Raw genomic sequence first — 20,971 nt, 5'->3', positions numbered from 1 at the left:
TCGCGCTCTTACCCAAGTCAGGAAGCAATAAACAGTCGTATATTTTCGACAGTAGTCGAGAAGAAACTCGTTCGAGAGTCACAAACGGTGACCAGGCTAAAACCGCCACATGCAGCGTGTCTGGAACTCGAGAAGACCCACCACGCTTTCACCACCCCTCCTTGCAGTGCGTGCATGCTGCCGGCCGCCGGCACAGTGTACGCTGATGACAAGTGGAGCAAAAGAACAACCTTCTTTTCCACGTAGCTTGTTAGATTCGATCCTCTTTCATGCTTCTCTACTCGGTTTCATAGGCTCTGACACCTGCCTTCTCGGGTGTACATACACCTGCGGGTGTTGGCAACCCTCAGTGGCTCCTTACCTGGCCAGAACCATCATTCAGCAATTATCCTTGGGCATCCAGCGTCAATCGTCCACCATCTTTTCGTTATGTTTGTTCTGCTGGGCCTTCTCTGTCCGTGTCTTCCCGTGGCATTAGTCAAGGCGAACACAATTCGTTACTCGAGTCCAATTTCCTCGTCTTGGCGTTCCTGATGGACCGACACTGGTCGTCGCCCGCCGCTCGACAGGCGGCGTCTGCCGCTCGGTCTCCCGCTTCTCGTCCCCCTTCTTCTTGTCACCGCACTTTATCACCGGGGAAGAAATTTCCTCAATCACCTGTTAGCCAGACGGCAGGCCTTGGATCTCCCAAAGCTACCGTCTTTCCGCAGCCTACGCTTTACGCCAACGGAGGTATCACGCCTGTGTCTTGCGAGCGGCCGAACCGGAGACGCACTGCTGGCAGTCGAGAAAGCATTTCTGGCGCAGGCCAGCCTCGATCGTCACGCACCTCTCCTGCTTATTCGGAGCTCCATTTTCCACTTTCTTCTCCTCACGCTTCGTTCTACCCCCAGGAGGAGGCATCGTCAGCCTCGTCTTTGGTGCCGCCCACGTGGAGCAGTCTCAGCGATACCGCCGCCGAAAGCAATACCCATGTGGCGATAGCCTCCGCCTCCCAAGCAGATCATTCCTCCCAGCCTTATACCATCGTTCAAGCACCGGCTCCATCTCATCCGCCGGGAGGAACTACACAGATTACAGTGGAGAAGAGGCCTCGGCGGTTGTATCCCACTCTCACTCCCCCCTCTTCTCCGCCTGCCGCTCATAAGCTAAGGACTTCACAGACGATTTCCGCTCACATCCGATCCCAAGATACTCTCAAAACGGCGTCCTCCAGCGGCCCTTCAGCGGCTCATAATCCAGGTATGGCCAGTAACTGGCGCGAGTGTGCAGCGCCTCAAACAGACGCAGTTTTGCAGCAGCGGGACGGCAAAGCGATGGGAGCTGTCGAGGCGGTGTGTGGCTCTGCTGTGTGTCAGTGGAACCGAGCGCTGGATGCTGACGATGGAAAGCACGAATTCAGTGCGGGGAACAAACACCATGGGGAACACGGGAAAATTCCGGCTCCAGGATCCCAGCAGATACCGGTTTTACCTGCCATCTTGACGGTTTTCCAGAATGCTTCTTCGCGGAGCCACGCGAGTGACAGAGGAGCCTGGAGCCAGAAACAGGGAGCACATGTTTTTCTCCCCTCCTCGCCGCTGTTCTGCGTCTCAGGAGTTCCTACGCCTCTGCGCGGAGATGGAGGTGAGGACCGATCAGCGTCCCCGGTGGCGCTTCCCGCCGCGTCTCCCTCTCCCTTCTCTGTTTTGAAAGACAGCCTCCGCAGGCTCTCCCCGACCTCTGCGGCTTCGCTGACGCCTGCTTCTCTTCAGCGTCCCCAGGCAAGCCTCGCAGAATACCAGTCGGCCTCAGCCGAGAGTTCCTCTTCACAGAATCCTCCACAATCGAGCGTCTCGCGCGCTGACGAGCTCACGCCGCAGCGAAACGGTGCCGGTCTGGACAAGGAAGAGGGTTTCTCTCCGTCTCGTATCCTTGCCGCAGCTAGCAGCGCGGAATCGTCCTCTCTAGCAGCTTTGCCGCGCGAGGCGGCCGCTGCAGAACGGCGCACGAATGACGCCGCAAGCACGCCTACTGGAGCCTCGTCCGCGAGGCGGCCGGAGGCAGACGAGGAGTCTCTTTTCTCGGTCCCGAGAGGCGTGACAACGCCCCTTCGTTCGGCAGCAGGAAGTTCGTTTTCCTCGTGCAGCTCTCCCCTTCTGCGTTCGCCGGTCTCGCTTCCGCAGGCTCCCTCTGAGTCTTCTGGTTCTCCCTCGTCGTCTCGCATGCGTCCCTCGAGCTTCTCTTCGCTTCCGCCTCCTCTCAACTCGTCGGCGTCTCTCGGAGCGCAGGAGGCGGAATCTTTGGCGGCCTTTTCGCAAGAAGACAGCGCGCGTCTGGCTCCTTCCTTGGGGGGGAATGAGGAGCTCAGACCGCTCTCTCAGTTGGCGCCGCCTGCCTCTGCGGGAGGCCTCGAGCGGCGGTCCGAGCCGCCCAGCGAGGATGCGCCTTCGCGCGACGCCTCGCCCGTTCGACAGGGTGGCGGTGGAGCCGAAGGAGGCCAGGGGGAGGGAGAGAAGACTAGAGACGAGGCGGCGTCCTGCTCGAGTCCGCACTACTGCCAGCCGGGGAGTTTGTCGGCTGCCTTCTGCCAGCTGCAAGAGAAGCAGGAGACCGCGCGAAGCGTCCTCTCGCCTTTTTCCTCCGCCTCTGACGGCAACTCTAGCGCGAGTCTTCTCCTCACGCAGCCGCTCTCTTCGCCGCTTTCGGGGGCAGACACCCCTGGTGGCGCGGCCGAGGCTGCGGAGGCGACTCAGAGCAAGGAAAGGGGGGGGGAACCCGCCCGCGGAGGAGCCGCCGCCTCAAATCTCGCAGAGGAACGCCGGGAAAAAGAAGCCGACTGGGAAGACGAGCAGTCGCGGGCGAGAAGAAACGGAGCCGACACAAATGGGGGGATTGAGGACGCCGGAGGCCAGGTCGTGGTAGGAGTTAACGAGGTCTCAGAAATGACTTATTTGCATGTCCAACTGGCGAGTTCCGCGCAGGCCGCAGACGGAAGCAGCCAAGTCTCGGTTGAGAGCCGCGGCGAACTGTGGTACGCACAGGAGACGACGGCCTTCTCTCCGCGCGTGGAGGGAGGCGATAAAGGGCACAAGGCGGAGGAAGAAACGAGGAGCCACGCGGCGCATGCAGAAGGCTTAGAGGGAGGTGACGCAACACGAGAGGGCGAACAAGCGGCTGAGATCGAGAGACGTCCTGAGGATGCATCGCTCGCAGATTTGTCTCAACATCTCGATGCAGGAAGAGTGAGAGAAGCACCGGCGACGGGCCAGTTGGAGGCCGATCTGCGTGAGGGAGAGAACGACGCGGCAGGGGGGGTTCGCGAGGGACGCGAGTTGTTTGATGACTCGCTGGACGAGACGACGGCGTTGAACACGCAGAGAAATCGATCGCCCTTCACGCGCAGGCGGCGGCATCTGTTCCTTCGGCAGGCCGGGTCAGCCAGCGGCGTGTGGACCCTGCACGCTCCGACAGCTTCTCTCGACGAGGCAACGCACATCGGCGGAAGGAGCGGCGCTGAATTAGATGAGGAGGAAATGGACATGGTGCAACACGCAGAGAGGACGCAGGAAGGGTCGCGCGGAGTGAGAGCCGAGGGAGACGAAAGCGAGGAGAAGCAGAGTGCAGTGACGCCGAGTCCCCAGGCTGCTGTCTTCGTCTCCAGGGGTGCTCAGACGCATGACAGCGAGGTTGACGCGGAAGGCCGTTTGGCAGAGCTGGAGCTAAGGAGGCGAGCGAGCGCGCCAGCAGACAGGCGGAGGGACTCTTCGTTGGAGATCAATCTGGCGTCGCCTTGCTCCTCCTTGCCTCTGCCGCCGCGCAAGCGACCGACCCCTGCGCTACCTGCCTCTCCGTCGCCTCTTTGTGCGCGAGAGGATGACGAAACTGTGGAGAGGAAGAAGAGGAGAACGGCGCCTTTCTCGCCTCTCGTGGCGCTTGCGCCTTCGTCACCTTGCAGGGCGAATCTTGATTCGCAGGATAAGGAGGCCAACCGGGAGAGGCCGATGTCTCCTGAGGTCTTCCTCACACCCCCCTCCCGCCGCAGCGCGCAGCAGAAACAGGCGCTGTCCAGCTTTGCCTCGCCTCTGAATTTCTCTGCCTCCGCGTCTGCCGTCGCGGGCGGCGATGAAGAGGCTGCGAGCAAGAAGACAGGAGAAACCGAGATCGGAGCCGCCGCGAAGCAGCAAGATGGGACCCCGTGCAGCGCGAAGAAGAAAGTCGAGTTTGGCTCGGCTTCAGTGGCAGTATTTGAGGACAGGTAAGGGCGATGCAGAACAAAAATGGGATGCCGGGAGTTCGTGCGGAGTGCATCTTCTCTGTGGCCTCGGACGGCTGCGATGACGCCTGCTGTTTCATCCATCTCGCTCTCTGTTACCTGCGGTGGTGCTTTCTGTTTTCATTCCTCTCACGCGGTTGTGTAGTCACCGGCGTTTTGAGCGGCCCTGGCGCCGTGGCTGTCACATTCTTTTCTTCCACGTCGCAGTATTCGCCATTGAGACGAGTAGAGAATTTGCTTTTCTTGCCTTCCTTTCTTTCCAGATCCTGCGTGTTTCTTTTTCGGTGTTTACGTTGTTTTGTCTGTCTGGCGGCTTGTGTGTGTCGTTTTGATGTGTCGTTTTCGTCTCTTCTGTTCTTCGTTTCCTCGATGTTGGCGGGATAACTTTTTTCTCTGCGTTCAGTCCGAACAGCTACCGCAGCCCGATGCTGCCGGATCGAGCGATGCCTCTCAGCGACCATGAGAGAATCGAGAAGAAGCACGCAGGCCTTTCGTCCCCTCCTTCGAAGGCTGCTGCCTCAGGGGCTTTCTCTTCCTCTTCCTGTCCTCTCTCCGCGCCGCCGCCCCGGCCTTCGCCCCTCGAGGAGCTGAAGGAGGCTGAGCGGTGTCTGCGGCCGGCTAGGAGTGCATCGGTGCCTTCTCCGCTCCCGTCTCCTTCTTCTGTGCGTTCGGCTCTCGCGGCGTCCGCCTCTGCGTCTTCTCTCTCCTCTTCCTTCACGTCCTGCATGTCTGCTTCCCTCGGCTGCGCCTCGCCCTCGTCTGCTGCTGTCCTTCGCTCGGCGCCCTTGGGGGCCGCCGCCGCGGCCGCCAGAGAAAAAGCCGTCCAGCAAATCCAGGGAGGTCGCCAGGCAGGGGAGGGAGAGGGAGGCGAAGTGGATAATGTGGCGGCGAAGGCGGGTGAATTTGCGGGAGAGGAGGCGTCCAGCCCGATGACGAGGAAGAAGGCGACACTAGAGAAAGGCGTACAGACGCCGGAGAAGATTCAGAAGAGCCTCGAGTTGGAAGGCGCGCGTAGCGCAGAAGGGATGTCCCCGAGCGCGTCTTGTCAGCGACTTCCTGTCATTGTCGTGCCGGCTGCTGCGGAGCCGGACCGGGTTCAGACTTCCTTTTCCTCGGTGTCGTCTTTCCTCTCTTCTCTCTCGGCTCCTCTCCAGGTCATTTCGGTCTCCTCTGAGCTTCTCACAGTTACAGACAAGCCGCAGCAGCCGGACAGCGGTCCATCGGCGCTCTTTCGGCCGTGCCCGCCCGTCTCGCTCCCTACCTCTCCTTCGCTGCTTCTCGCAGAAAACTCGCCGTTCTCTCTCAAAGCCGTGTCTGCCTCTTCGCCGTTTCGTTCTTCTTCGCTTCCGCCGACTACCTCTCCTGCGTGTCCCTCGTCCTCCTCCGCGCTCTCCCCTCGCAGCCCGGCGCGCGTCTCTGCCTCGCGTCCTTTGCTCTCGTCTTCTCCGCTGCGCGCCGCACCTCCTCCTGCCCCCGCAGGCAGTCCGCTGCCTTCTTCCGCTTCCGCCGCTCTTCCCGCTGACACATCGTCACCTCGCGCCTCGCCTCTGGCTTCCGAGGCGTCTCCGTCATCTGTCGCAGTAGTGGAGATCGGCACCCAGCCTTCTCCGCGCGCTGACACTGCGGGGGGCGGGGGCGCGGAGTCCTCGCCTCGCTCCTCTGTATCGTCGGCGCCGCTCTCTCCCTTCGAGGCCTTCGATCCTCTCAACGGCGACGAGCCGCTGTCTCCCCGCGTTCTCGTCTTCTCCGGCGAAGGCGGGCAGCGCCTGGCGACGCTCTCAGGCTTCGGCGCGTACCTGTCGTCGGTGCAGAGTCGGCTGCTGCTGTGCGGCGGCGAAAAACGAGAGGAAGCGAAGGAACACGACTCCCAAGAACAGCCGCCGCGCGGAGAGTCAGGGGACGCTGCAGAGGCGGAGACCGACGTGCTCACAGAAAGCGCAAAGCAGCCAGCTGGTCAGGGAAAAGACAGCATAGACGCAGGTAGGGAAGCGGAGGAAGACGCGAAAGAGGGAGAAGAAGTCGACGGCCCGCTAGCCAAAGCCGCAGACGACGAAGCAGGACTCGAGAAAGACGGAGCAGGCGCTGAGGAAGAAGAAAAAGATGCACCAGAAGAGGAAGCAGCGGCTGAGAAGCCGGCAGAAGAAGGCTCAGAGAAGGCAGAGGACGCCCGCGTAGAAGAAACGGAGATATGGGACACGGCGCTGTCGGACATTCTTGAGAATGCTGCGGAGGCCGCAACTCTTGCAGGTCTGCAGCCGTCGGCCTCGGACAGTGAGGCGGAGGCACGGCCTGCGGCGCCAGAGGAAACAGAAGTGAGCAGAGAAGAAGATGAAGGAGAGAACGAGTTGCAGCCTGTAGAAGCGCAAGCATCTCTCTCTCCCACGCAACGTCAGAATCCGTCGCGACTTTCACTCTCAGCCGCCTCGCCGCCTCCCCCGCCCGACAGGGAAGCTGACACAAGGTGCTCAACCGAGGAGACGCGCGCGGAAGGACAGCAGCTCCCGGCGGAGCGTGTGCAGCCAGAAGACGAGGCTCCGAAAGACAAGCTCGTCGGCGCCGCGGAGAGCGAGACAGAGGAACGCAGAGACGCCAGCGAGGCGGCGGCCGCCGAAAGCTCTGGCCAAGACGTGTCGCCTGCACGAGGCGTCCGTGCCCTCTCGGCGGAGGCGCCGAAGGACGCGCAAGCGGAGACTCCGCGCGCGGCTTCCCCCATCGCTGAGAGTCGTCAGAGTCGCGCTGCGGCGGCGGAAACGGCCGCGCAGAGTCCGCTACTGACTTTCTCGCAGCTCGTTGAGAAGACGCAAGTCGGTCAAGGGCTACTAGCGTGGCGAGGGCAGGTACGTGCGGCTCGCAGCCATGGGAGTGAAGTGTTGGTTGACAGGGACAACCAACACTTCATCGGAAAGGCCTGAGGACATCAGTATTATATGCAGACATTTAGCTGCATATCAGTAGAAACCTATACACATCCGTATTCTATCCAAACACTTATGTGCATTTAAAGAGAAGCGGTCTTGCTTGGCCTCGGAAGCTGAATGGAATTGACCTTTGGTTGAGCTTCGTTTCCGTGCGTAGATGAAAATGAGCGATTTTCTAGACACTGCGTCCGTATAGAAAACGACGCAGGCATCTCTGTGCGCACCGCTGGGCGCCTCAGCTGCCCTCTACGCGGAAAATGCTTCGGCGAATCGCGTCTTTTAATGAGAAGGCGAGCTCCCCACAGCGTCTATATGCATGTCCATCCTTGTTGATTGTACGTGTTTACATTCATATCCATCAGAATATATATATCTACACTTATATCTATATGTTATATATATATATGTAACTCCTTGTGGTTCCTATTCCGTTCGCATGTGAGGATGGGTACATCTGCTGTCTGTGCTTTTGCAGTTTTTTTATATTCGTGTTCAGGAAGCCGCGCACGCAACTCTGTCGTCTTCTTGCGCGAGCGAAGACTGGAGCGTCTGCATCCGGCGACTCGCGTCTTCATTGGCGCGCGAAGCTTTCTCGCGACAGAACGCGAAGAAAACGGAAGAAGCCTGGAGGGCGTGTTGTGCCGAGGCGTTGGAGCAGCTTCACCACACGGAGGCGAAGATCTTCGCAGAGGCATCTCGCCTGTGCGAGGTAGGTCGGGAAACGAGCTGAAGGCTGAGTCTAGAGAGCAAAAGGAGCTGTGTTTGCGACAGAATGACACAAAGGGGAATGGACACGTGTCTGATTTTCTTGCGGTCGTCTCTTCCACTGAAGTAGCCCTGTGCCTGTCTCTCGGCCGTTTTACGCGTTTGATTTGTCGTGTGGCACGGTGTCGACATTTTTTTCATTTTCTGTGTTCAGGCGTCACACGCCTTCCTGGATTCTGCCGCCCCGCGCCCCCCCCGCGAGGAAGACGTTCGGCGCCTGGCCACGGAGCCCTGGGGTTCGGAGATTTCGTGAGTTTCTTTTTGAAAACAAAACGTCTTTTCGTGCTTAACGTAGAGTGGTCATGTACATGCCCCCCTGCTGTGTTTTCTCTGTGTGAATTTGCGCGTAGATGCAGCTCTTTACCACGGCTTGTTTGCCTCTTTTCGAGTTCTTCTGTGTTGCCGTGCCCCCCCTCCGTCTGCGATGTTCCTTCTCCGCGGCTCGCGTTTTCTCTCTCGCATCCCGTGCGACGGAGTCGCTCTTGCTCGCCGCGCGTGGCGCCGTTTCTCAACCTCGTCAGGATGCTCGCTTTGCCATGAGATGTGCGTTTCGCCCTGTTTTCGATCGGAAGCGTTTCCTCCGATGCGGCGTCTTCCGCTTCTCTGCGCTGTTTTCGTCTCTGCTCTGGTGCAGACTCGCGGTTGAGGACAAGGAGAGGAAGCTTCAGGAGAAGGCGCAGCGACGCGAGGCGAACGAAGAAGAGCTCAGGGCTCTTCAGAGGCAAATTGAGCATGTGAGTCTTTTTTGTGGCTCCCCTCTTTCTGCGTGTCGTCTTCTTGAGTTGCCTCTGCAGTCTCGTCTCTCAATTTTTGTCGCCTTGTATCTCCTTTTGCGCGCAGGCTGAGGCGGAGACCGACGCGAAGGCTCTGGAACTCTCTCACTTCTCGTCTTCGAACCAGGATCTCCAAGTGAGTCGCGAATTTCTGCTTTTTCTCTGGTTGCTCACATCTCGCTTTTCTTCTGCAGTGCGGCGGGTTCACGGAAGCAAAATTTTTTCCAAATGCCACGCGCTGTCCGTATGCGTGGACGCGAGTGTGTACGCCCTTTGGAGTTCGGAGGTGGAGCGCGGAAGGTTTCTGCGGCTTGTCTGTCGCGAGGACGCGCTTGCTGTGTTCATTTTTCGCCTTTTTGTTTTTCAGCTTTTAGCTGAGATCCGGAGGAAGCAGGGCATCGTGTTGGCCTTTGAGCAGATGAGCTGCATGCGCATCGTTCACTTTAATCCCCGCGGACTGCTGGCCTCCCTGGCGTGGCCGCGCAGCGCGCCGCCGTCGCTCTCAAGCTCGCGTCGGGTCTACCTAGCCGCGGAGAAAGCGGCAAAGTATCCATTTCCGCTTTCATCTTCTGTGTTGAATCTCGCGCGGCTGGGGTCGGAGACGCGCGTTGACGACGCCGACGCGGAAGGCCCCCAGGCTGCGCGCCGGCCTGACAGAGAGCGGCGCCAGGCGTCGTCGCTCTCTTGCCTCCCAGCGAACTTCCCTCTTCCGCTGCTTCCGGAGGGCCTCGTCGCCCGCTCGCGCGCCTGTCTGCCGCTCTTCGCGTCACCCTCGTCGCGTCTGCCTTCCGCCTCTTGTTCCTCTTCTTCGCTCTCCGCTTCCTCCTCCTCGCTGTCGTGGCCGCCGCCAACGAAGATTTGCATCCTCTGGCGGGCGCCGGCGGCAGCTGGAAAGGAGGCAGGCGCGGGCGCGAGAGCTCCGCCGCCGCCGCTGGCCGCGGCGGGCGAGGCTCCAGCCCGGCCGAACGATGGCGCGCTGCAGAGGGCGGCGCCGAGCGGCATTCTGCGAGTGCAGAAACTGGGGGTCGCGAGCTGGAAGAAGCTGCGCGAAGCCGGGAGAGGCGACGAGGGCGCGGCGGACGCGCCAAAGGCCGGCGAGGCGCGCGACGACGCCGTTGGACCCTTCGCCGCGCTGGCGGCGCGCAGTCCGGCGGCCCTGCCCAGCCCCCCCTCGAGGCATAAACAAGAGCGAGAGAGTCTGCAGGGGGAGAGAGCCGAGGGCGAAGAATCGAAGGCGGCTGAGCTGTACGAGGCGCGCCTGGTCACGTGTTTTCCGTATCTCGCGGCGCACGAAGAAGAAAAAAACGCGATCAAGAAGCGCGGAGCGACGGAGGACGACAGAGACGCGAAGCGCCGACGTGGCCCGCGAGGAGGAAAACTCCTGGGGTCTGCGGGCTCCGTTTTCTCTGAGAAAAAGGTCGCCAGAAAAACGGAGGACACGCCCAGAGGGGTGCCGATCCAAGACCGATGGAAAGTCGAGATGGACCGATTCCGACGAAACACTCTGCGCATCGCCCAGATAGGCCTGACAGAGGTCTTGCATGTAAGCCGAGATCTTCACACGAGAAACGCGACGAACTCACGTGGAAAAAAAGATGCCACTTCAACACACGCATACACTTCTGCATGTCCTCTCCCCGTCTGCGTCGTCTGCTGTCCTCTCCAGTGCCTCTATATTCTTCCTCAGTGCCTCAACGTGATGGAATCAACTCGTTCAAGGCAGCGTTGAAAACGCTGCTCGTTTCCATGCAGGGTTCTGTGGCGTTGTCCGTTGCCAATGTGTGGTATGAGCGCTCGGTTATATTTGTTTGTCCGCTCGGAGTCTTTCTTTCTTAGGCTTTGCAGCCGTCGCTCTCTGCAGCGCTCGACTCTATGCGGGGGGGCTCAGATCTCGCTTCCTTCGTCGCCTGCGAGGGCCAGCGTTCTGCTTTGGCGCGAGACTTCGAGGAGAAGGAGAACTTTGATAGCGGAGGGCGCAGAGAGTCTGTTTCGTCGTCTCTCGCTGCGTCGGCGAGTCGGCGCACGAGTGTAGGCACAGTCGGGTCCTCGTCGTCGGTGGACTTGTCTGCGTCCTCTTTCGCTTCCTTGGCTGCCACCGCGAATCTGCCTCTCGCTGTCCAGCAAGGAAAGCACTCGCTTCCGGCAGGTTGTGGAGGTCTCTCTGCGTCTGCGCCGTCCTCTTTGGCGAAACAGAAACAGAGCTCTCCGCGGTTCTTCCCAGACATGTGGAGTGTACGTACACTGCTCCTGCATGCGCACACCGCCGTTGGCCGCCTCGCGCTGCTGCATGACCAGCTACTCCTGTTTCTGCGCCGATTCCGCACTCTGACGGAGCTCTCCTACTCCTTTGAATCACGAGGCTCAGATTCGAGTGCGTCGGCGGCAACAGAGGACCAAGCGAAGTCGCAACAGACAAGAGACAACGAGAACGTCGCTCTCGTCACCGTCCGCACTGCACTGACCCCCCTCCATGTCGAGCTGCCTTCGCTTCGGCTGAGCATCGAGGTATGCTTTCACCGTTCTTCTTCGCGTCTACTGGAGGTCGGCTCAGGCGAGTTTTAATCGAGATAGGGTGGCGGGGGGCGCGAGTAAACGCCGCGCGAATGCATGTGCGACGAGTGCGTAGCTAGCTCGACACCCACTGCATTCACTTCGTTCCAGCGGATGCCCATGAATCCGATTATTCTCATATTTTAAGCGCCAGAGACTGCTGGTAGCGAAGGGGTGTCTCTGTGTGCCGTGCTGCGCGGAGAAAATATGGGAAGTTCATTCAGAAAAAGAAAGTGATTTAGCCGGTCTACGGAGATGTGACAGTGTGAGGAGAAGCGTGGATGCAAGCTTCAATGCTTTTCGCGTAAATGTCTCGCCCTGTCTCGCGCAGATCGACTTGAACGAGGCGATTCATCAGGGCTCTTTGCTTCTCGGCGTGCGAGACGTCCGCGTGGATCCAATCGATGAAGAAGACCGGGCCTTCCCCGATACAGGCCGCGCTGCTGGTGCCTTGCTCCAGCGTCTGCAGGATTCGCTGAACTCCTTGTGGTAGGCGCACAAGACAAAGAGCGTGAAAAAGCAAAATGCAACGAGAAAGGGGGGAAAAGAGGACGTGCAGTGCGACCAGAGAGAGAGCGAAAGGCAGGGCGGTTGCATCATGCGAAGCATGTTGAAGCAGAGAACGAACATCTGAGCGTGCCGCGAACTCTTCTAGGCTCAGAGTGCTTCGCCTCTGGTGGAGAATGAAAAACGGCATCCCACGCAAAACCGAGCCCTTCTTTGTCTGTGTATTCCTGTATGGTCGTTTTCGCATGTTTCGAGGGGGGGGGGGGGGGGGTGGCGCGAGCCGCTGATGTGGGGCGGTGTACAGACAGAGAGCTGCTTCGTGAGCGTGTGGTCGGTTTCCAGCAAATGCAGGGTTTCTCGTCTCCAGGTTGTCCTGGGAGTTTGGCTCTTTCTCATATTATCTGTACTCGCGCGTCCTCCCTCGTGGATGCGTGTCTAGGCGAGACTGGAGGGCGTTGGAAAAAATTCTGGAACGCCGGTTTTCTGGCTGCTGAAAAGTCGGACGTGTTTTGAATCTCTCTTCTCAGGACCGTTGATGGAACGCTGTCTTCGGAAGGCGCGGCGGCGGCATTCAAGGATGAAATTTTTCTGCAGTGGATTCTCCACGCGGCGATAGAATGTGCGTGAGAAAGAAAAGGGCAAGAGAAACGCAATCCACTGGCAGGCGATGAAGAAGAGTGACTCGCGTCTAGGCGCGTGCGTCGGATTTGCTGTTGCAGGCAGGGTCCTGCTCACCTGAGGCGCTGGGAGACAGACGGGTTTGTTGCGTCGACCTATTGATGAAGAGCGGTTTTCCCTTAACTCTTGCTTTCCCCAGTTCGCCGCGAGACAACAGAACGTCCACGAGGCGTTGAGTTTTTTCTCCCCTCGCGCCGTTGTATTTCTTTTCTTCGCAGGTGGGTACGATCGCACACTGTGGCTCGACGGCGGGTTATCTGCGCTTTCACAGGGCGTGGGGCTTTCAGGCTCCTCTGTCTGTTCGCTCTTCGAGAAGCTCGGTGCCCTGGAGGCGCTGCAGCGGGAAAAGCGCAGGACGTGCAGCCTAGCAGTCGAAGGCCACGAAAGCGCGAAGAACCAAAAAAAAGGTTTTAGAGCGGAAAGGGTTTAGGAGGGAAAGGTGCAGCGTGGAGACGCGGCGAAGCGTGCCAAAGAGAAATGAGGCGCGCGATCTTCTCAGGCAAAAAGAGAATGAAGGCCCCGCCGCCAGCGCACTCCGGGTTGAAGTCGTTCGACGGCGAGGCTGTCACGCTGTGCGAGGAGACTGAGCGGCGAGTGAAAAAATGAAAAAGGAACGCAGCAAGGGACAGGTCTGCGCGAAAAAGTCTCAAAGAGAAGGGAGAGAGAGGAGCTGAGATGCGAAGTAGACTCCGAGATCGGGGGCGATGTTCGTTTCGCACGGGAGTGAGTTTTCGAGGAGAGAAATTCTCCTTTTGAGACGCTATGCCATGTTTTCTTTCTACAAGCGACTTGTATCGGGCATGCTGCGTCCGCTTTGAATTGATTCGTCTGGCGAGTGCATCGCTTTTTAGTTTTCGTGTGCCGTCTTCAGGTGTGTCGCGACGTCGCAGTTCAACGGGGTGATCAACGCGCCACGCGGCTACGCGCAGGCGGCGGCGGGCGGCGTCGTGAATCTCTTTGAGAATCCATCTTTATCTCGGTATTGGTGTCTGTTTACACACCCGTCTACAGATGTTTTTGTCGAATAGGGGTTTCTTTTCGCTGGAAGTCTCCGCGCTGTAGAGAACGGGGCCTCTGCGTCGGAGGCAGTCGCATTTGAAACGACACTGTTTTCATCGCATCGCATGAGCGCGGCGCAGGCGCTCTCTGAACAGCAAGAGTCCCACGAGCCTCTGAAAGCCGCTCGGCGTTTTGACCAGCGGTGGGAGTGCTTTGAAAAGAACGACTCAGCACTCTCCCTGGGAGGAGCTCCTTACTTGCATGTGCTGCCTCCTGTGGATGTCACGGTTCACCGTGACAGGCGCTCGCAACACGCCGCGCTGTTTCGCGATACGGAAACTCTGAGGGCCGAGGATGCGCACGCGAGTTTGGAAAGCAAACGTATCGCACTCGGCGACATGCGCCAGGCCACTGTCGTTGATTCAGCTTCTATCGAGCCTGACTCGCCTCAGCTTTGGGTGAACGAGTCCAAACGCGTATCAGTAGAGAGTCTGCAGACTAGCCCACAAGTGGATGGAATCTTTCCTGTGTGCTTGCTGCGCTGAAATCCCGCGCGAGCCTCACACGCGCCGAGGCGGACACGCGAGGGCGCTCGAAGCAGCGCATGATCGGTATTGAAAAGAGAATGTCGAAGTCTTTAACAAGAAACAAAGCGGCGAGGACAGCGGTCACTCTCCAATGTGCTCGATCACCCCACTCGTGGCTCAGGGCGTCCCAGCGGAGACAGCTGCGGTCACTGACTCTGCGATACTCTATAGAACAGTGAAAAAAAATTGGAGTCCATAAACATGCGACACGCATTGTCTCTCCGCTCGTCGCTCGCCTTGTGCCTCGTCGATTCCGCGTCCTGCGCTTGCTCCTCTCTCTTCTCTCTCGAGAGACACCTCTGAGAGGGATCTGTGCAGCTCTAGCCGCCACGGCCCCTCGTTGACGCCGAAGGGCTCTCTGCGGGCCTAGCTCGCGGGAGTCGCGTGTGCTTCGTCTGCAGATCGCAGGGACCGCACGGCGTCCGCTGAGTCGAGCTGTTCACCCTCCGCCGTGGACTGCCAAGCCTTCGGGAGGCGGAGAACTCTCAGCCGCGCGCCGGGCTGTCTCGTCAATTCCTGAAAACGAGGTGACACAGCGAGGAAGAAGCTGGCGGCCGCGAGTGCGGGGGCGGAAGAGAGCAGATACGCGGCGCTTGTCTGGAGGCTTTCCAACGGGATTCTCTCTCATTCCCTGAAGCTTCCTGCGTGCTCCGGCAGAATGCCCAGCGAGTTTCGCTCTCTGGGCCTGGCGCCGACTCCGCGCCTCCTCGGGGCTCGCCCTCAGGCGACGGCGGGGCAGAGGGCGGGGTCCTCCAGGGCGCCGTTGGACAGGCTGGCGAGGCTCGGCTCCTTGTTGCATTGCGTGTGCGGATTCGCTGGGTTGAATTTCGAGTTCAGCCAGCAGGAGTACGCGCAGAAGTGATTGTACTTGACGTGAAGCGGATTCTGCGCCTGCGGATTCGGCAGGTCGCGCGCCGCGAATACCACCGCGTGCGGGTAGTCTGCGTACCGGAGCGCGTTCGAGGGGGGCCCCTCGCGCCGCGAGCTGCCGTCCGCGCTGCGGTCCCGGAAGAGCCCAAAGAGAGGCACGAGGGAGTCGCCGACCCATTCGCGGCCCTTGGGCGTCGCCGAGGCGGAGTCCGAGGCGCCAGGCCCCCCCCGCCCCTGGGCTCGGCCGTCGGAAGCCTCGTTGCCGCGGTGGAGGGGCGGCGGGGTCTGTGGAGCCGGGCCTTGGGCCCCGGGGGTGAAGGCCGCGGACGCCGGTGGGGCGGCGGTGGTCGCGGGGGCCTTTCGGGCGCGGGCCTCTGCGTCGTCGCCGCAGAGGGGCATCGACTTGCAAGGCACCTGAGTGACGGCGTCCAACGCGAACCTGACCGCGCGCCCGTTGACGCGTCGGCTCCACGCCTGCATGAAGGGCTCGTCGCCGGCGCGCGGGGGAGCAAAGAGGACGGCGTCGACGTTCGAAAACGAGGCCGCGAGCGAGTAGGATAGAAGGCAGCCGACGGCCGCGCCGAGCGAGTGTCCCGAGACGAGGATGCGCTCGAGCTCTCCGCGCTGCTTCAGCTGACCGAGATACACCTGGATCGCGGGCGACATCGCAGCGAAGACGCGCGAGAAGCCCGCCTCCACCTTGCCGTCCCACGCGTCCATCCACCCGAAGGTCAACTCGTACTGCGCGTTCAACGCCCACTCGAACTGCGTCTGCGTGCCGCGAATCAGAATCAACACCGTCTTCTCTCTCCGCACAATCACGCACAGCGGACTCCGCGGCGTCGTGCCAGGTTGGACGGCGTTCAGAATCATCTCCGTTGTCCAGCCTGGCAGGAATTCGGGCGGCGCCGGCGAGGACGCGGGCGGTGCATGCGGCGCTGCGGCCGAGCGCGCCGCGAGGATCTCGGTCTCGCAGACACGAAAGTCAAAGTAGTCGTACAGACGCCGCAGGCCCTCCCACAGCAGCACGTAAGTCGGTCCTTCCAGCGCGACGAGCTCCTCCGGCAGCGCGTCCTCCGCCGCCCCAGACGCCGCAGACGCTGGGTGCGCGCCGGCAGCGCGGCGCGCCTGCGTCAAAGCCTGCAGCGACCTCAGGGGCACGAGCGGGAGATCACGCGCCGAGGCAGCAGCCGGCAGGGCGGCCGCGAGATTCCGCGGCTCGCGCGACGGCGCCGGCAAAGCGGGCACGACGAAGAGGCGGCTGCTGCCCACTGAAGACAGTGGCGAGGCGGCGAGATTCGCAGCAGCATTCGTCGTCTGATCCCCCGACGCCAGCAGCGCCGCAGCGATCGCCGCGCAGTTTGGCGGCCGTTGCCTGCAAGTCACCTCGCGCTTCATCACGTCGAGGAGTGCGCAGAAGGCGCGCGAGTCGCCCTCGGGCTCAGTCATCGCCTGACACACCGCAAGCCCTAGATTGCCTCGCTCCGACTTCACGAAGAGATTCAAGAGCCGCTGCGCCGTCGACGGCCCCAGCGCGCGTTTGGGCGGAGACGCGGTCTGAAGGCCCGCGTGACGCGCCGTGGCCTCAGCATCAATGGGCGCCAGACGCAGGTTTGTTGAGCTCTCTGCGGTCGCCTGCGCGTCGCCCGAAAGCACATCGGCAGGAGACGGAGGAGACGCTGCGGGGGGGGAGGAAGGCCGCGCGGGCTCTACAGGGCTTCTGGGCGGCCGCAGAAGCGGCGAGCTGCTGCGCGCCTCCGGCGAGGTGTCGTCGTCTTCTGCTTCATCAGCTTCGACTTCGCTGCGCCCTTGATCTTTTCGCTCTCTCCACCTGCCGCCCCTCGCCGCGGCGCGCCCGTCAACCTCTTGCTCAGGGCCGCGGGTGAGCTTGTGAAGCCGCGGCAGCCGTGCGAGCCTCGGCTCGCGATCCGTAGGCCCACCTCCCCCCGAGGGCGATAACGAAGGAGACGAATGCCGCGAAGGAAAGGACAGAACGGGCGACGACCCTGGGGACTGCTGCTGGAGCTGCTGGCGAGGCGCTGCGAGCGAGGAGAGGCGGCGAAGGAGCGCCACAGCCATAGGCCACCTCGAGAAGTCCGACGTGACGTCCACGAGGGACTGCAGAATGCCGCCCGCGTCGCCCCGCTTGAACAGGGACGAAACCGGCTCGCTCTCCCGGAGCCGACACTCGCCGTCGTCCTCCTTGTGCCCCAGAATGACTGAAATGCTCAGAACGCCATCCTCCACGATCGGCGACACCAGCGCACGCTCGGCGTCCTCCGGCGGCGGAGGAGACACAGCAGACGCGGAAGAGGAGAAGGCGTCAGACAGAGGCGTCGCGGAAGCAGCCGACTGCGACGTAGACGAGCCGAGAGGCGATGCACGCGATGCGGAGTCCGGAGAACACCCAACAGGGGGACTGACAGAAGAAGACGATGGGTGCGGAGACTCCGCGGGCGACGAGGAGGCCGCAGAAGGCGCGTCAGCAGGCGCGGAGGCCGCGTCCTCGTCGCGGGGAGATGGCAAGCCCGCCGGCGCCAGGGGCGGGAAAGGCGCCGAGTATGGAGGACGATGCGACGCTACTGCAGAAGAGGAAGTAGGTGAAGAGGCTGCAGCCGCTGTGGGCGATTCGTGCAGCGCCTCAGCTGCCTCTTCCTCCTCTGTCTGGCTGAGCGGGGTCTGGGGCGTGTTTACTTGAGCTCCCTCATCCGACTGAACATCGCCCGCGCCCTCTGCGTATGTCGCGCCGTCAGCGTCAGCGCTCTCTTCCTCGTTTGCGGATTTGAAGGGCGAAGCGAAATTCCACGCAGGCAGCGCGAAGACGTCCGCGAGGCTCACTGCATTTCTGCGATGGGGTTGCAAAAAGCTGGAAAAATCGGGGAAAAAATTGCTCTCCGCTCTCAGCGCGTCAGCGAGGACCCCCGGGGAGGCGCTCGCAGCTCCTGAGATGGCTAGCCAGGAGGGCGACAGGCAAAGGAAGAAGATAGAAAGACGCGATGAGACAGACGGCACGACGCCGCGGGCGGACGAGGGCAAAAAGTTAGATGGCAACGATGTCGGGGCGGGATGTGGAGTGACTGAGCAGCCGACGCGACAGGTTGCTTGCGCACACTCCCCCCCAGCGGGTCGTCTTCGCCTGTCAAGTCCTTCCATGGTTTCTCTACTCCTGAGACGGCGGCTCTACAGAAGGCATCGCAAGGCAGAAACGCCACGCTGCGGCTTCCTCAACGGCAAAAGGACGTGAGGGCGCGCCAGGCAGATGGACGCTTGAATAGGTGTGCGAGGGAGGAAGTCGATGCGATAGGGTCTCGCAGAGGGTGCCAGAAACGGAACGTGACGCACTTCTTTCAAGAGGCAGACTTGGAATTGAAGAGACGATCCTAGGCAAGAGCGATCTAAACGTGAGTGCAGCGAAGGGGGAAGGCGCAGACGACTCTGCCTCGCCTCTAGTATAGCAGTCGAAGCGACGGACACGCTCGAGAGGTATGAAGCGATAAAAACGTCATCTGAAGAAGGCCGGCACGGCTTCCATGGGCGCTCACACTCCGCACCTTTGACCGGCGCCGACAACAACTCGAGAGCTTTTTTTGTTGTAGACGTGTTTACAGACTCCGACGGCTGCACAGCGCGGGCCGCTCTCGACGCGAGAGAAGAAACGAGAAGGGAGAGGCAAACGAAAAAAAAATTGGGAAAGTGCGAATGGCCTCGGGAAATGGAGACTCAGAGGCGGAGCGCGAGACCCAACCTATCCAAAAACCGCAGCCGACAGACACACAGTGTCGCCGCCGAATCTATTCACTCGCGTTTGCCTTTTCGCACGCGTGCAGTTGCCGTCTCCGCTGCTCTGAGACCAACCTCACGAAAAGGCGCCGAATCTGTGCGTTGAGGCGCTACAAGCTGTTTTTTCCGCAGCGAAAAGGTTGCTTCCGGTGCTTCCAAGCGCCCTTCTGCGTCGAGGGTGGAAAAAAAGCAGCAGGTAGAGGGGGGTTGCCCGCGAAGGGAGGGCGGGGGATCGCAGGGAGGCCTAGTCAGCACTCATGGGAATTTTAGAAGAAGTAAGACAATTGAACAAACTGTGTACAGAGGAGGCGACATTGATTTATCCGAGCAATACAGCCCCAAAACTGTTGGTCACTTCACGCGCTTGGGTTAGCTGGTTCAACTGGCTGTCGGCCGTTTTCTCGAAATTGCGCTTAGAACCGAAAGATAGGTAAGGGCGCACATGTCACAGCCTCCGGCTGTCGCTCAGAAGGAATGCCTACTAGAACAAAGCGAAAAGCAGAGAACGCGTTCGACGCCTAGTCCCTACCTAGGTGTCGAACTCAAACGGCGGTACTCGAGACTAGGCAGGGCTCCCCCGCAGTGGTTTTGAAGCAGCCACTCCGCATTCTAATGGACACTCGGGTCTCGGCGGTAAGCTGCGGGCACTTTCGTAACGACCCCCGACTCGCAGATTGAGCGGAAGAGTCTTGGCCTTCGTGAAGCTGCACTTTTGTTTAGGACCAAGAGGCAAGCGGTATATCCAAGAAGCTCTCGTTTGGCGACTGTAGCGGTGGACAGATGATCAGAGAGGGGCGATCCCTGCCAGAGGGTCACTTCGGAGCGTTATCTATCCTGTTTTCTGTCCTTATTCCTCTGCATATGCCAGGAGTTATCTTTCTTGACAGTTCGGGGGCGTCAGCGTCGGCGGCATGCTGCTCATCATTGGCGTCGGTCTTTTCGTCGGGTTGTGTAGTCTCAAGACGATGAGAAGCGACCAGATCGACGCAAAAGACAGTAGCACCGAACACTTCATTCTCCTCGCCGCCTCCCTCCGGCTCTTCGCATCTAAATTGAGCTCGAGGAATACGCTCGCCTCACTGCGAAAAACAGGCGCCGGAAGCACAGGGAGCCGGCTCCGCGCGACCAGCAGCTACATGGCAGCACCACACTTTACACGACTTTTTTCGCCAGTTCCCCCGTGTTTGTTCTGCTTTCGTTTCGCGCTACTCTCCCGCGCTTCCATCTGAACACCAGCCGCCGCCGACAGGGTAGCGCAAGCCTGAGGCCTTGCTCACAGAGTCGCTCCACTCAGGAGTTGAAAGCAGCTCTAACTTCGAAAGCAACAGGCTCGGGAGACAGGAATGGAAAACAGCACAAGCCGACAGACAGCCCTGGGAGGCAAACAAAGCCCAGTTCGCACAGGGAAAGGCGACCGAGGAAGCTTCCAGAGGCGTCAATAGTCCAACGGTTAGGATACCTGCCTTCCAAGCAGGTGACCCGGGTTCGACTCCCGGTTGACGCACACTTTTTTTCTTTCTTTCGTCAAGTAGCTCTTGAAGCAATTTGATCTTTGTTGACTTGTTCTTGTTGATTTGCTGGTGTAGTCCACGCACTCGCTCAAGCATTCTTCTCGATCTACGCACGAAAAGCGTCGTTGCTCTGTCTCTGCGGCGGGCTCGTCTCAGCTTCCGACTCTCCGCGCGTCGGCGAGGCGAGGCCCTCTGCTGCGTGTGCTGTCTTCTCGCCGCTCCCATTTGTTTTCGCAAGCTGCATGACCGCCTCGGCTGCGTTGTCTTCTGCATGCCCTCGAGCTGACGTCTTTTATGTTCTCCCTTGAGCTTTCTTTTCTTCCTACACTGGCGCGTGCACAACTACTAGCGCGTTGCGTGTTTTTTTTCGGAATCTCCATGCTCTCAAGTTGCGGTTTCTAGACGAGATAAAGCCCTTCGCCTACATCGCCACGCGAGAAGGACTTCACAACGATTGTTTTTCTTCTCCCGAGCACCTTTTCTTCCGGTTTTTCACTCCGTGCCTTCGTCTTCCACTCTGCTGGTGTACGTCGCCTTGCTTCTCGCTTTCGCGCTTTCTTCACTCGGCGGCGGTTCGCTGTTCTTGCCCTCCTGGTTCGGAAGGCAGCGCAACGCTTCCACGCGCCGGGAATTTCCGCAGAAACGTTTCTTCTGGCTTTATCTCTCAAGAGACTCTCTCTTTCCTCTCTCGCATCTGCTTGTCGCCTTGTGCTGCGAGTTGGAACGAACGCACAGTCGCCGGCTTTGCGCCTGGTGTCCCGATTCGGCCTCTCGGTTC

At 60.2% G+C, this 20,971-nt stretch overlaps 2 protein-coding genes and 1 non-coding gene across 3 annotated transcripts; 2 read left to right on the top strand and 1 right to left on the bottom strand.

The window, feature by feature from the left end:
• Nucleotides 1–533: 533 nt before the first annotated feature.
• Nucleotides 534–12,876, top strand: BESB_028070 (uncharacterized protein; the record flags this gene model as incomplete). The annotated part of the gene is made up of 11 exons (XM_029361481.1): nucleotides 534–4,237; nucleotides 4,659–7,092; nucleotides 7,670–7,882; nucleotides 8,093–8,187; nucleotides 8,573–8,672; nucleotides 8,779–8,847; nucleotides 9,079–10,254; nucleotides 10,548–11,216; nucleotides 11,593–11,750; nucleotides 12,296–12,387; nucleotides 12,665–12,876. 11 exons carry the CDS (start codon nucleotides 534–536, stop codon nucleotides 12,874–12,876), a joined length of 8,922 nt encoding a protein of 2,973 aa, XP_029215381.1.
• Nucleotides 12,877–14,752: 1,876 nt separating this feature from the next.
• Nucleotides 14,753–18,055, bottom strand: BESB_028060 (uncharacterized protein; the record flags this gene model as incomplete). Its single annotated transcript, XM_029361480.1, has 1 exon — nucleotides 14,753–18,055. One exon carries the CDS (start codon nucleotides 18,053–18,055, stop codon nucleotides 14,753–14,755), a length of 3,303 nt encoding a protein of 1,100 aa, XP_029215380.1.
• Nucleotides 18,056–20,114: 2,059 nt separating this feature from the next.
• BESB_029500 lies at nucleotides 20,115–20,186 on the top strand. Its single transcript has one exon. It is a non-coding gene; the product is annotated as a tRNA-Gly (tRNA).
• Nucleotides 20,187–20,971: the final 785 nt, after the last annotated feature.

The sequence above is a fragment of the Besnoitia besnoiti genome (assembly GCF_002563875.1).
Source record: "Besnoitia besnoiti strain Bb-Ger1 chromosome Unknown contig00015, whole genome shotgun sequence".
NCBI classification, from domain to species: Eukaryota; Apicomplexa; class Conoidasida; order Eucoccidiorida; family Sarcocystidae; genus Besnoitia; species Besnoitia besnoiti.
This window is presented reverse-complemented; position numbering and strand designations above follow the sequence as displayed.